Genomic DNA, 14,966 nt, shown 5'->3' on the forward strand with positions numbered 1-14,966 from the left:
TGTAATGTATATTTTTAATTTATAATAGTTGTTGTATAAATAAAATTATATAATAATTATAATAGTAAAAAAATGTATTTAGAAATCCCAACGTATATATTTTAACAAATTAATGGGTATACCCAGTACCCGCGGGTATACCCGATACTCGGTGGGTAATTACCCGACAAATACCCGATGGGTATTGGGTCGGGTATGGGACACGATTTTATAACCGGGTATGGGTATGGGATTACCAATACACGACCCGAACCCGACCCATTGCCATCCCTAATTTCAACCGCTTCAAAATGCAACTACATAACTATTTAAGAGTAAACTAGTAATAAGTCTCGTGTACGTTGCGGCGCGGGTACTTCGTAAATATTGAACAGATTAGTTTAAACGTTATGTGATGTATTAACCATATGAAAACGTGTGTTTTGACGTATCCGATTGAACTCAATGTATCCTATAGTTGCATTGCGATTGGATCAAAACGTAACGTAAATCAAATTTATATCGTACAATCATAACGTACTATACGCGACCCGACTAACTCGAATTTATATCCTCAAGCCAAAAACTCTCGAGGAGGTCAAAGTGGCATTTACAAAGTTAATAAAAAGTTAAGTGGTTAAAAATTGCATTTTCTAAATTTAAAGGCTAAGAAAGGGTAAAGACAAAATTTGATAAAGTTTTGGGATAAGAAAGAAATTATAATAAAGTTGGGGCTGAAAAGAAAACTACCACAAAATTAGAATGTTAAAAGCAAACTATTTATAAAATAAAGTAATAGTTTAAAGACTAAATTTACCATTTTATGAAATTTTAAAGGCAGTAAAATTTAAAATTAAGGGGCTAAAAGTGCAATATTAGAAGTATGAGAGGAAGCCGGTGGAAAACCCACCAACTTTTATCTTTTAACATGGATAGAATTAGTTTGCCATTTAAAAAATATTAAAAATAACTAAAAATTGACCAAAATTCGATGTCACTCATGTGATTTCTCATTTATAAATCTCAGTGGCACTTCAATTTCCCTGCCGAAATTCTGTCCAAAATTCTGCGACAGACACGTGGCACGCCAACCACCGTGGCGGCAGACCAGAAAGTCAATAAACACGACCAAATTATACATTGACAGCAATCCATCCCGTCGTCTTCCATAGATGCTGGTGGTGGTAGTTGGTGAGCACCACCAAAAGATTTAAACCTTCTTTCATTAATCTCATCTAGAAGCTGCTTCGTTCTGTTTTATTATCATTATTATATTACACTCCAACTTTTCATTCATTCTTAGTTTATATCGATCCTGTGATCAGGTAAATAATTCTCTCATTTAAACTCTAGTAATTCAGATCTGTTATTTATAATCGCATCCGATCTTATTCATTTTATTTGATTATAATCTCTAGAATTTGTTGAGGTTTGACTATGGGGACTGGTCAATGGACTGTTGAAAACAGAGCTCCAATTAGGAGTGAATCTTCTGTGAATGAGTATGTGCCGGAAATCGGATGCCTGTCGGTTATCGTCCTCGGTGCTTCAGGTGATCTGGCCAAGAAGAAGACGTTTCCTGCTCTGTTTCATCTCTACAGGCAGGGGTTTATTCAGTCACAGGATGTTCATATCTTCGGTTACGCCAGGACCGCCATTTCGGATCATGATTTGAGAAGTCGAATTCGCGGGTGAGATTTTCTTGCATGCCTTAATCTCAATGTTTTCAGTTCAGGATCGGACCTGACGTCGAACTGGTCTCCCCACTGGTGGGCCCCGATGTAAGAACCGGATAATTCGGTTCAACCGGATGGTTTTCTGGTCCGACCGCTGATTTTGCGGTCCAAAATTGAACCGTTTCTAACACCCTAACCCGGACTGGTTAAGGACCAGTTCCGTGTCCGGTCCGGGTTTCAAAACATTGGTTAATGTAGTTAATTGTTTGTTTTTTTTGAACGATAGACTTTCTTTTTGAGTGACCCAATGTTACACCGCCTAAACGGCAGCCCTAGTCAAGATCTGTCCAGACTACGTTGTCTTAACCGGGCTCGTGCTGGGTTGGTCATACTTGGTTACGGCGTTCCCCGGAAACCATGCAAGGGTTTTGAGGTGTTAATTGTTTGTTTGATATGTTATTTGTGTGTTATTATAGATATCTTACACCATGCAAGGGTTTTGAGGAAACACATGAGGAAGATGTAGCCCAGTTTTTGCGGTTGGTAAGGCGAAAAATGAAATAATTGTGTGCAAGTAAGATTATTGGTTATTTGAAAGCATATGAGTGATTGTTTGTAAGATAATTATTTGTGTAGATTAAATACGTGTCTGGTGCGTATGACAAAGAGGAGGGATTTCGTTTGTTAGACAAGGCAATATCGGAGTATGAGCTGTCGAAAAACAGTACGGAAGGGTCATCTAGAAGGCTCTTTTATCTTGCTCTTCCACCTTCGGTGTATCCGCCTGTCTGCAAAATGATAAGAAGTTATTGCATGAACAAGTGTATGTATTTCTAATTCATGTTTGAAACATGTTTATTAACTTATAGGCAGCGTGTTATTGTGAAGAATTAATGAAAGTTAGATTATTGTTTGTACAGCTGATCTTGGTGGTTGGACTCGAATTGTTGTAGAAAAGCCGTTTGGTAGGGACTTGGCCTCTGCTGAAGAACTCAGTGCTCAGATTGGAGAACTGTTTGACGAACCGCAAATCTACCGTATTGATCATTATCTGGGAAAAGAGTTGGTGCAAAACTTGGTATTAGCAACAGTTGAAGCCATCCGTTTTTTATTTTAATTTTGTCAAATATTGCTTCTTGTTTAACTTTTGTTAATTAATATGCATATGCAGATGGTACTTCGTTTTGCAAATCGCTTCTTCTTGCCACTATGGAACCGTGACAATATTTCTAATATTCAGATTGTGTTTAGAGAGGATTTCGGAACTGATGGGCGTGGAGGATATTTCGATCAATATGGGTAATTTCTGTTATTACTCGTGTCTTATCTAGTAATTTTTTTTTTTTTTTTTACATTTATGTTCACTTGATGGTAAATTATCCTTTTGTTCTATATTTTAACAGAATTATCAGGGACATCATTCAGAATCATCTATTACAAGTAAGAGAATTTGAATATTTAATAATTAATAAATAAATTATGATTATTTCCGGTGGAAACAAGTATCACTAACAAATTTGTCCATATTGCAGGTGCTTTGCCTTGTTGCTATGGAGAAGCCCGTTTCGTTAAAGCCTGAGCATGTTCGCGATGAGAAAGTGAAGGTGAATGCTTTGACTTTTTTGTTACTAATTTGACTTTTCTTGTTAGTCTTATGCCGTAGTTCGTTTTCAAATAACAGGCTGACCGATTAAAGAATCCAACTCACTAACTGATGCTTATATGATTTAGGTTCTCCAATCTGTTCTTCCGATCGAAGACAATGAAGTTGTGCTTGGACAGTATGAAGGGTATACCGATGATCCAACGGTTCCTGATAACTCAAACACTCCCACCTTTGCTACCATGGTTCTTAGAATTCATAATGAAAGATGGGAAGGTGTGACCGCTTATTAATATTTTTATCATATCTACTTATATTTACATTTAGTTGTTTATGCATTTTATTATATGTATGTTGTAGGTGTTCCTTTTATTATGAAGGCAGGGAAGGCGTTGAATTCTAGAAAGGCGGAAATTCGTGTGCAATTTAAGGATGTTCCCGGCGACATATATAAATGTATGTTAAATAGATTTTGATATATAAAAAGTGAAATATTAAGATTACTAGCATAGCTTGAGATTAATAAATCAATACTTGTATAGGTCAAAAACAAGGCAGAAATGAGTTTGTCATAAGGCTTCAACCTTCAGAAGCCATGTACATGAAGCTAACAGTAAGTATCCCCTATGTCATCCATACTTGAAGGGTATTTTAGACATTTGACAGTGTGTCGTAACATAATCTCCTATGTAGGTCAAGCAACCGGGGCTTGAGATGACAACTGCTCAGAGTGAATTAGATTTGTCATACGGACAGAGGTATCAAGAAACCATAATTCCCGAGGCTTATGAACGTTTGATTCTTGACACGTGAGTATCAAAAACCTAAGTCTTTGTTTTATGCATATGAAATAGTACTAGAAACAAAAAGCTATATATAATTTGTTATCTGATTTACAGAATAAGGGGCGACCAACAACATTTTGTTCGTAGAGATGAGCTAAAGGTATAACTCAATCCATTCAACATGTGCTAGAAAGTTACCAGTTTTGACGCGTTACCCAACAATCTAACATTATTATTAAATAAATGAGCAGGCGGCATGGGAGATTTTCACGCCGCTTCTGCACAGAATCGATAGAGGTGAGATGAAACCACTTCCATACAAGCCAGGAAGCAGAGGCCCGGAAGAAGCAGACAAGTTGGCCCAAAAGGCAGGTTATGTTCAAACTCATGGGTACATATGGATTCCACCAACTTTGTAGAGTGTCCACCTGGTGCCTGCAGATGCAAATAAGAACGTCATGATGTTCTATATATTAGTATCATTGTATGTGTTCTGCGGTTTTCTTATATAACGGGTGGGCTAAGGAACGTTTATACACCGTGGTTTTTACCCATCAACTATAGGGTGTAATGAACTCATGTTTTGATGCGAATAATTATAATGTTTGATCAACAGAGTTATAGTTAGTATGGTTAGATGTGCATTTATTTGACTAAACGATGATGATTGTGCAACTCCTCTAAGGTTAATAGAGAGTTCGGGTCGCTCTTAAGGTTAATAGAGAGTTAGACCGCGACTCGTTTCAACCTTTATGTCTAAATATTTAGTTTTGCTCGTGAATAATTATTTTATTTAAATACATGTGTATGAATATAAGGCCCTTGAGTTTAATCAAATCTAGTACATAAGCTTGGATTTGAACTATTATTTACCGAGTTTAAATTTAGGTTCATTTTGACAAAATTTAAGCTTCTAGCAAAGGGATTCTCACTTTTTTTAGTTTATTATCAAGTGACCATTGGCGGGTAGGGAGTAAGGATGGTAAAACAACTCAAACTTTGCGGGTAAACCTAAAACATTCGGGATGATGTTCGGGTAAGGGACCAAGTATAAATTACTTTTAAAGTCTTCACGGGTATGAAAGGAATATGATATTAGGTGATATGTGTTCTAATTACCCAAAGCGAACATACTTGTTTATTCCAATTATACATGTAAACAAATTCCTTTTCTTTTGTTTTTGAGTAACAGGGTACTTTGCTAATCCACTAAATTTTAGTTATTATATTTCTAATTTCATTGGATAATATAACTTCATAAAAACTAAAACTAGGCAAAAATGTATTTGGAATTCATAATGGGAAATATATAACAAGCTATGAGTATATAACAAGCATTTGAGAGGGTGCTTACCGAAAAAACCTACGACCAAAACAATGGGGGAATGATAATAATAATAATAATAGGGTAAATTACTTTTTGAGTCCCTGTGTTTTATGAGTTTTAACTAGTTGAGTCCAAAAGCAAAAAGTTTAACGACCTGAGTCCCCATAAGCATTTTCTTTAACCATTTGAATCCAAATTTCTAACCCAGTTAGAATTTTACTGTTAAGTTTTGTTAAATTACCAAATTACCCCTAAAAACACAGGGACTCAAAAAGAAAAATAATATAAAATCCCCCAATTAACACAAAAACCACAAATCAACTTCTAACTGGTTATGGCTTTTTTGTGGAAGACAAGCCAAAACCACAGACATCAGAAACTGATGCACTTTATATCAGCTCTGATCAGGGGAGCTGCAACTCTTTTTGAGTTCCCATGGGGGAAAAACCTCTGAGATCTCATCTAATCCCACCAAAAAGCCAAAAACAGAGTCGGTGAATTTGGTCTCAAATTGCGATAACAACGATCTCTTCTTTGAGATGCCATATCTTGAAGGTAACTGGGATGCCGCTTTTCTCACCGGAGCAGATCTTTACAATTTCCCCAACTATGATGGTCGGTCAATTTCCCCAAAACAGGACCTCCGCTGCTGCGAATATACATATAGCAGCAGAAAGCAGCTTTACAATTTCCCCAACTATGATGGTCGGTCAATATGAATCAATAGCTGCTTTTTGTTTCTCATTACTCTTCCCGCTTTCATATCCTGGGTTTGTTCCTACGATTACACTGAAGCCATCCTTGTAAACAGATTTTTATCATTTTCAACAATGAATATTACTTGCTTCATATAACTTTGATTTCTAAAAGTCAAAATCCTAGGTAATAATGCAAAAGAATTTCAATGAATATGTGTGAGTTATGTATAAGACTACATCACTACAACCTAACTTCAGTGATTCTTTTTGAAACGTAAGAATTAAATTAATAGCGATATAATAATCCATCTCTTATTTACTTATACTGATTCAAGATTACGTTAAAGTTGTTTACGGAAGTTTGTTGTAATATACATATTAGTTAGATTGGCAATTTAAGTTCTCAAGACTGTCGTGAATTATAAATTATAATCCATGATTTGTGACAGTTTCTTTGTCGGGAAAGAAAGAAAGAAGAAGGGAATCTTTTGCGACAGTTTGGGTGTCAGGAAAGGCTTGTTTTGCGACAGTTTGAGTGTCAGGAAAGGCTTGTGTTAATTGGGGGATTATATATTATTTTTCTTTTTGAGTCCCTGTGTTTTATAGGGGTAATTTGGTCATTTAACAAAATTTAACAACAAAATTCTAACTGGGTTAGAAATTTGGACTCAAATGGTTAAAGAAAATGCTTATAGGGACTCAGGTCGTTAAACTTTTTGCTTTTGGACTCAACTAGTTAAAACACATAAAACACAGGGACTCAAAAAGTAATTTACCCATAATAATAATAAGAGTATCTTAAACATCTTATCTATAAATGTTGGATAATGATTTACAAAAGAAACACATTACTTTAACGGCACGATATTTTCGATCCCTTGTCCATCACATTATACATATGAAATTATATGAAACAAAAGTGGTGATTTATAGTGAAACATATTACTTTTCGCTTTATAAAGCACCGGCGAAGATTATTAATGATTTGGAAGCCATGATTAAGAAGTTTCTTTGGGGTGGGAATTTAGAAGTGAGGAAGGTTCATTGGGTTGCTTGGGAAAAGATTACGTGTGATAAGAAGAATGGAGGTTTGGGAATAAAAAAATTGAATATCAGTAACAATGCTCTTCTTTTAAAATGGGTTTGGAGATACAGAGTGGAGACGGGTGCTTTTTGGCGTCAGATCATCGACTCAATTCATGGTTCAAAAAAGAAATGGGGGAGTATACCATTCAATAGTCGCTTCACAGGGACTTGGAAAAATTTAGTGAAACATGAGTTCAACATAAAAGTTGTCAAAAACAAAGTATCAATTACAATAATATTTGTGAAGGCTGACCAGCCTTAAACAAGATCAAGAAACAGCGAAATAGTGGCTGCAAGACGTCGATTATCACAGATCAGTTACTGCAGATCATCAACCAGAGAATCTGCGTTTGTTGAAGGTCAAGAACGACACTGGTAACTTCTCGAACCCGAGAAGCCTCAACGACTTCGATCTATTGAGCGGACAAGAGGATCTGTTGTGAAAGAAAGCTAGATGTGCAGCAGCTATGTCGTGAGTGCAGATTATGTCTCGGTTGTCAACCAGCAAAAAAACCAAAGCGGCAAAAATAGACCTGGGCAGCGATAACCCTAAGCCCAACAACCAGCCCATCTCCACAAAAGGCAAAACCAACGAGCCCAAACAAGAAACAAGAAATAAATCCAAATTAATACATATGGAATTGGATTGAAAAAGAACGAGAACATATATTTCAACACCCCCCCCCCCAATTCAATATGCAAAACAGTTAAAAAGACCCAAGTGTTTACAAACCTTTTCATGCGCTTGAACCGGCAATCCTTTTGTAAGGACATCTGCAGTTTGATTTTCAGAAGTGACACCAACGGTCTTAATAACGCCCTTTGAAATCTTTTCTCTTAAAAAGAAGAGATCAATCTCAAAATGTTTGGTACGTTCGTGAAACACAGGGTTAGCAGCAATGGATATGACTGCTGTATTGTCACAAAATAAGGAGACAGGAAGTTTAATATCAACTTTAAGTTCTTTTAAGATGTTAAGAAGCCAAAGAATTTCACATGTCGCAGCACACATCGCACGATATTCGGCCTCAGCAGAAGATCTGGATATAGTGGACTGCTTTTTGCTTTTCCATGAGATAAGAGAGTTTCCTAAGAAAATACAAAAACCAGTGACAGACTTTCTAGAGTTAACACATTTACCCCAGTCAGAATCCGCAAAGGCTCTAAGATCCAAAGAAGCCCCCTTTTTAAAGAGAATACCGTTTCCAGGAGATCCCTTAAGATACCTTAAGAGTCTCAAAGCAATTTTAAAATGAGCATTAGTGGGACTATGCATATATTGACTTAGATAGTGCTCAGAATAGGCAATATCAGGCCTTGTGTGTGAAAGATATATTAATTTTCCCACTAACTTTTGATACACAGAGACATCCAGTAACACTTGATTATCTTGTTCACATAAATACGTTAAAACATGATTTGCTTCAATAGGACTATTCACAGGTTTACACCCAGTCAAACCAAACTCAGCAAGCAAGTCAAGACAATATTTTCTTTGAGATAAACACAAACCATCTTTGGTTTTTAACACTTCAATCCCAAGAAAGTATTTTAACATTCCCAAATCTTTAATTAAAAACTTAGATTTAAGGAGAGTTTTTATTTTAGCAACTTCAGTGAACAACTACCAGTTATGATAATATCATCCACATAAACAAGTAAAATAATAAACACGGACTTACTTGTTTTAACAAACATGGAATGGTCACACTTACTTTGTTCGAAGCCAAGTTCAAGTAACACATTAACAAGCTTCTCATTCCACATTCGAGGAGCTTGTTTAAGACCATAAAGAGTTTTCTTAAGTTTACAAACCTTATTTTCATGGTTGGAACCATAACCATCAGGAAGAGTCATATAGACTTCTTCATTCAAATTTCCATATAAAAAGCATTATTTATATCAAGTTGATATAAATCCCAACCATTATTAACAGCAATAGTTAGGACACATCTGACAGTGACCATTTTCACAACAGGCGAAAATGTCTCAAAAAAATCTATCCCCTCCTTTTGACTAAAGCCCTTAGCCACAAGCCTAGCCTTATACCTTTCTATCTCACCTGAGGCTTTATACTTAATTTTGTATATCCATTTACAGCCTATAGCTCTCCTGTTAGGAGGCAAATCAACGATTTCCCAAGTATCATTTCTGTGTAACGCTTCTAATTCATCATTCATAGCCTCAACCCAGTTCTTATCAGACTTAGCTTCAAAGAAATTTTTAGGCTCGGAACTTTTATTCAACACGGAAGCAAAGCAAAGATTACATGGATCTAAATTAGCATAGTTTAGCACCTTTTCAAGACCATATTTAACTTTACCATCAACAATATATTCATCTAGTTTGGAAGGAAATTTGGTATTTCTGGAAGACCTCCTAGGAACAGTATTAGTTTGACCTACATTATCTCCCTCAGAATTATTAGAAATATCCTCAACTTCATTGTCATGCTCGGCCCTGTCCATATGTTCATCAGTGACACTTGGTTGCTGAGAATCAGCCTTACCTAAAGTCTCACTAGATTCAACATTGGACTGTTGAGACCCATGATCAGAAATAGGATTATCTATGATTTCATCATCAGGAGTAGGGCCAACTTTGGAACAAGGAGTAGTAACAGAATCATACAAATCAAAGAAACTAAGAGTATTCACATTTGGAGTAAGATCATGACCAGGCAAAGTTATTTTCTCTTTAAAAGGAAAAATAGTTTCATGAAACCTAACATCCCTAGAGAAATACATCACCCTGTGATCAAGACTCCAAAGTTTATAACCTTTCTTTTCATTTGAATAACCTATTAGCACACTTTTTTCAGCATGACTTTTAAACTTATCTGAATTGTTTAAAATCATGCTAAAACAAAGACATCCTATAACCCTAAGTTGACCCAACATTGGTTCAAAACCATACACACATTCATAAGGAGACCTTCCCTTCAATACCGACGATGGAGTCCTGTTAATAAGATGAGTAGCCGTTAAGACACATTCTGACCAGAATTTGAGAGGAAAGCCACCTTGAAACAGTAAAGCTCTAACAACATTCAAAAGGTGCCTATGTTTTCTTTCGACTATACCGTTTTGTTGAGGTGTATGTACACAAGAAGTTTGATGGACAATCCCATTAGAATAACAAAATTCACTCATTTGATTATTAATAAACTCAGTTCCATTATCACTTCTAAAAGTTTTAACATGTTTACCAAACTGAGTTTTAAGCAGATTAAAGAATCCTTGTATATGATAAAAAACTTCACTTTTGTTTCTCATTAGATACACCCATACAACCCTGGTATAGTCATTAACGATAGTAAGAAAGAACCTAAACCCATCTCTACTGGGAACCTTGTAAGGACCCCAAACATCAAGATGAACTAATTCTCCTAACATTTTAGATTTGTGATCACTTAAAGGGAAGGGATCTCTATGTTGTTTGGCTCTATGACAGATTTCACATGGTGAAAGATTAGTATTTTTGACATCCAAATTGTTTTTTAAACATGTAAGACTGGTTCAGCAGGATGGCCTAATCTAGCATGCCACAAATTAACATCACATTTAGCATTACACACCTTAACAGAAGAGCTACCACAGAAATAGAGACCATCAAGTTGATTATCAGTCACCTGGATTTTCTTTGTTTGAGAATCCTGAATATAACAGTTATTTTCATCAAATGTCACAGTTAATTTGCAATCTTTGGCTAACTTATGAACAGAAACAAGGTTAACACAATAATCAGGAACAAGAAAAACATCATATAAAATAACCTTATCACTTAACTTGATATCACCGATTTTAGTAACCAAAGCACTAGTGCCATTTGGATGTTTAACTTTTATATTATATTCAGTTACATCAATTTGATTAATGAAACCAACATCAGTCATGACCATATGTTGATTAGCCCCAGAGTCAATGATCCACCCAACCCTATTTCCATCCTTAAAAAAATTAGAAAAACAGTAAACAGGTTTAGGATCACATGAGGTTTTGGAAGACATATCAACAAAACTATTAAAGCACATAGAATCGTCAGACCTACCAGCAAAACCACTGCTCTGTGGATCATTTTTTGACTTATCATTCAAAAGACTAAGAAGTTGAGCCACCTGTTCACTAGTCAAAGAACTCATAGCAGAAGATGGAGAAACAGTATCAGACGTTTCAGTAATAACATTATTACTAACCCTGCTACCCTTATTCCCATTGTTCTTTGATTTCATCCAAGTAGGATTACCAACCAGTTCAAAGCATTTTTCAATAGTATGACCCGTCTTGTTACAGTGAGAACATTTAAGATTGGGATTAGGGGGTCTAATACCCCTTTTCTTTGACTCGAAACTTTGATTTGTTTTAGCAGCAAAGCCAACTGTATTATTAGGGATCCTTTCAGAAAAAATTTTCATATGAAGATGTGACTCTTCTCTTGAAATAATGGAAAAAGCATCTTTTACTGTAGGAAGAGTTTCTCTAGTTAAAAGATTAGTTCTCACAGACTGGTATGTACTATCAAGACCCATCAAAAATTGCATCAGTTTAATAAGATGATTAAAGTCATTAAATTGTTTAGATGCATCACAAGTACATGAAGGCAAAGCAAGTAACTGGTCAAGTTGTTTCCACATGCAATTCAGTTTATGATAATATTCAGAAACAGGCATGCCACTTTGCGTAAATGAATCAATTTTTTGATATAGATTAAACACAATAGACCCATCAACTTTATCATAAGTTTCCTTTAAGTCTCTCCATACCTCAGAAGCGAGCTTAGAATACACATGACCAAGATACAGTTCATCAGACACAGAATTTAGAATCCAAGTAAGAACAATTGAGTTACATCTATCCCACTGTCTACCTAATACTTCATCAGTAGTAGACCTACGACAAGAACCATCAATAAACCCAATTTTATTCTTAACTTGTAGAGCTAAATTCATAGAGTTTGCCCAAACTGTATAATTTTCTGTCCCCTTAAGTTTAATAGTAACAATAGACAAGTTAGCACAGTCACTAGGGTGTAGAAATAAAGGGTCACCGGCATCAATTTTACTAACCAAAGTAGCACTAGTCGAACCCACAGTATCAGTAGTGACTACAACATCATCTCCAGGCATAGTAATCAATCAAAAAAGGAATATCAGCCAAGAAAAAACAAGAAAAGCAAACTGAATAGCACAGATTCAATCAAGGAACAGTCACGACAGTAACCAAATATAGCACAAAAATAAAAAAAATAAGATAAGGGTAGAACGATCTCACAGTGGGTGGTATAACTTCAGCGAATCAGATTTGTAACCTTCGCTTAGGGTTACAAGAATCTGATTAGATGATGAACAAAAATGTTCAATTGGTTTGCCCTGTGAAAGAGTCCAATGAGAACTTTCAGGAGCCGCAAGAGAAAACCCAAAGAATTAGGGTTTCAAATTTCAGCCGATACGGAACGGAACCCAAGAAAACCAAAACCACCAGGAACGATATCGGCAGAACCAACCGGAACCACCAATACTCTGATAACCACCAGAAAACCCTTCGATCGCAGCGGAAAAAGAATCAACCCAAGAGCACCTAGTGCTCTGATACCATGTCAAAAACAAAGTATCAATTACAATAATATTTGTGAAGGCTGACCAGCCTTAAACAAGATCAAGAAACAGCGAAATAGTGGCTGCAAGACGTCGATTATCACAGATCAGTTACTGCAGATCATCAACCAGAGAATCTGCGTTTGTTGAAGGTCAAGAACGACACCGGTAACTTCTCGAACCCGAGCAGCCTCAGCGACTTCAATCTATTGAGCGGACAAGAGGATCTGTTGTGAAAGAAAGCTAGATGTGCAGCAGCTATGTCGTGAGTGCAGATTATGTCTCGGTTGTCAACCAGCAAAAAAACCAAAGCGGCAAAAATAGACCTGGGCAGCAATAACCCTAAGCCCAACAACCAGCCCATCTCCACATAAGGCAAGACCAACGAGCCCAAACAAGAAACAAGAAATAAAACCAAATTAATACATATGGAATTGGATTAAAAAAGAACGAGAACATATATTTCAACAAAAGTTGAAGGCAGACGTATGAATGAGCTTATGAGAGGCAAGTTGGGTAACGGAAAAAGTATTCGATTCTGGGTGGATATTTGGCTAGGAGAAGAAGCTCTTAAAGATAAATACCCTAATTTGTGTAAATTAGAATTGGATAAGTTGGTCACAGTAGCGGATCGTTTTGTTGCTCAAGGAAAAGACGCGGATGGTATCTGGAATAAAGTGTACGCCTCATTAGTTGGGTCAATGATCGCCGAGAAGGAAGATTGTCTGATTAATATTAACAATGTAGTTCTTTCAGTGGATCAAGATAAATGGCAGTGGTTAGGTGATGATTCGGGTTTGTATACGGTCAAGGCGGCTAAACTTTGGCTTCAAAAGGAGGATGTCACACCCCAACCGATGGTGGAATCATCGAGGCGCGGCACTGAGCGAAACAGATTGTCCAGAAGTTTCCATAACAACTATATTTACCAGATATTTAAAGCAACACGTCCCATACCATGTCATAAATGATAATACAATTATTATAGAAAAGATCAAGTCAAATTGTTCTGTTCCGACAACTCAGATTTTTATTACAGACAATTGTTTATTGTTGACCTAGGTCTTTTCTAGCCCCGATTTCACAACAAAGAAAGCAAATAAGCATCCTAAGCACCTGTCACATACGTTAAAGTAAAAGTCAATACACATAGTGTAAATATGAGCATACAAGTTTAATAGATATAGTAGAGTTCGAAATAGATTACGCATAACCAGCATGTACACATAGTGAAATGAGGCATGTTAGTTATCGACATGAAACTATCGATACCAACGACTGCGGGTTGACTGCCCAAGGCAGTTCGCGATACACACTCACCACTGTGAGCCATGTAACTAATTGTCCTTAACAACCCCTGAGTGAATAGGTGCTGAGTCCAAACTATAGTACTATCGTTGCTAAGGCAGGTAGACAGCATCCATGTGTAAACATAACAAACAAACATTCATTAAGTCATGTATAACATGCGGTAATGGTTAGCGTTAAAAGTATTGCGTAGTGTGTTCGATGTGATTTAGAATAAGTAACGTATGTAACACCCAAAAGTGTATAAAGCAAAAAGGGATCGAGTATACTCACAGCGGTTGATGGATTGAAGGGAGCGCTAGAGAGTAGGGTTAGCCTGAACAGATTGATAGCATAACGATAAGCGACGCATAAAACGGAACAAGTGAAGGTGGGGTCGATCAGCAGTTCGATCGGATGGTAGTCTGATCGGACGGCCGGTCGTTCGGTTGACAGTCCGCTTGGATGGTCATCCGGTCGGGTTACCTTTCGAGTGGATTGTTTCTTCCTTTGAGAAGGATGTGTTTGTGTATGGTGGTTTGACCTTTGAAGTTTTCGTTGTAGCATTTTGAAAACATTGAAGTATCTCTACCTTTTAGGTCGATCGATCGAACGATCGTTCGATCGGGCGACAGTTCGATAGGTTGGACACTTTTTAAAGGGAACAAGTTCACAGCAGGTTGGCACTCGGTCGGACGGTTGTTCGATCGGGTGGCATCCTTTGTGCATTGAACATGTTGAAAATTGTTGAAGTGTTTGAAGTTTCGAAACACCACATAGTCGGATGGTCGGTCGATCAAGTGGTAACTCGATCGGACAGCAATCCGTTCGGTGTCCCCAAAACTCTTGAGGATTGATTTGAAATTTAAGGTGGGACCAAGGTGCAAGTCGTTCGGATTGGCCAGTTGTTTGGATTGGCTGTTCGATCGGAC

The 14,966-nt window shown here is 36.8% G+C and overlaps 2 protein-coding genes across 2 annotated transcripts; one reads left to right on the top strand and one right to left on the bottom strand.

Moving 5' to 3' along the window:
* Positions 1-1,018: 1,018 nt before the first annotated feature.
* On the top strand, positions 1,019-4,670 carry LOC110926476 (glucose-6-phosphate 1-dehydrogenase, cytoplasmic isoform). The gene is made up of 14 exons (XM_022170242.2): positions 1,019-1,304; positions 1,398-1,670; positions 2,132-2,198; positions 2,292-2,478; positions 2,576-2,733; positions 2,827-2,954; positions 3,059-3,095; positions 3,188-3,259; positions 3,387-3,534; positions 3,619-3,714; positions 3,801-3,871; positions 3,952-4,067; positions 4,158-4,203; positions 4,295-4,670. The coding sequence occupies exons 2-14, from the start codon at positions 1,417-1,419 to the stop codon at positions 4,460-4,462; spliced, it is 1,548 nt and encodes a 515-aa protein (XP_022025934.1). The 5' UTR covers positions 1,019-1,304; positions 1,398-1,416; the 3' UTR covers positions 4,463-4,670.
* A 3,175-nt stretch (positions 4,671-7,845) lies between these two features.
* LOC110924204 (uncharacterized mitochondrial protein AtMg00810-like) lies at positions 7,846-9,011 on the bottom strand. The gene is made up of 2 exons (XM_022168239.1): positions 8,870-9,011; positions 7,846-8,720 (listed from the first exon to the last, which is right to left on the bottom strand). Exons 1-2 carry the CDS (start codon positions 9,009-9,011, stop codon positions 7,846-7,848), a joined length of 1,017 nt encoding a protein of 338 aa, XP_022023931.1.
* Between the last annotated feature and the right edge of the window lie 5,955 nt (positions 9,012-14,966).

Source organism: Helianthus annuus, chromosome 17 (assembly GCF_002127325.2).
Source record: "Helianthus annuus cultivar XRQ/B chromosome 17, HanXRQr2.0-SUNRISE, whole genome shotgun sequence".
Classification (NCBI taxonomy): Eukaryota; Viridiplantae; Streptophyta; class Magnoliopsida; order Asterales; family Asteraceae; genus Helianthus; species Helianthus annuus.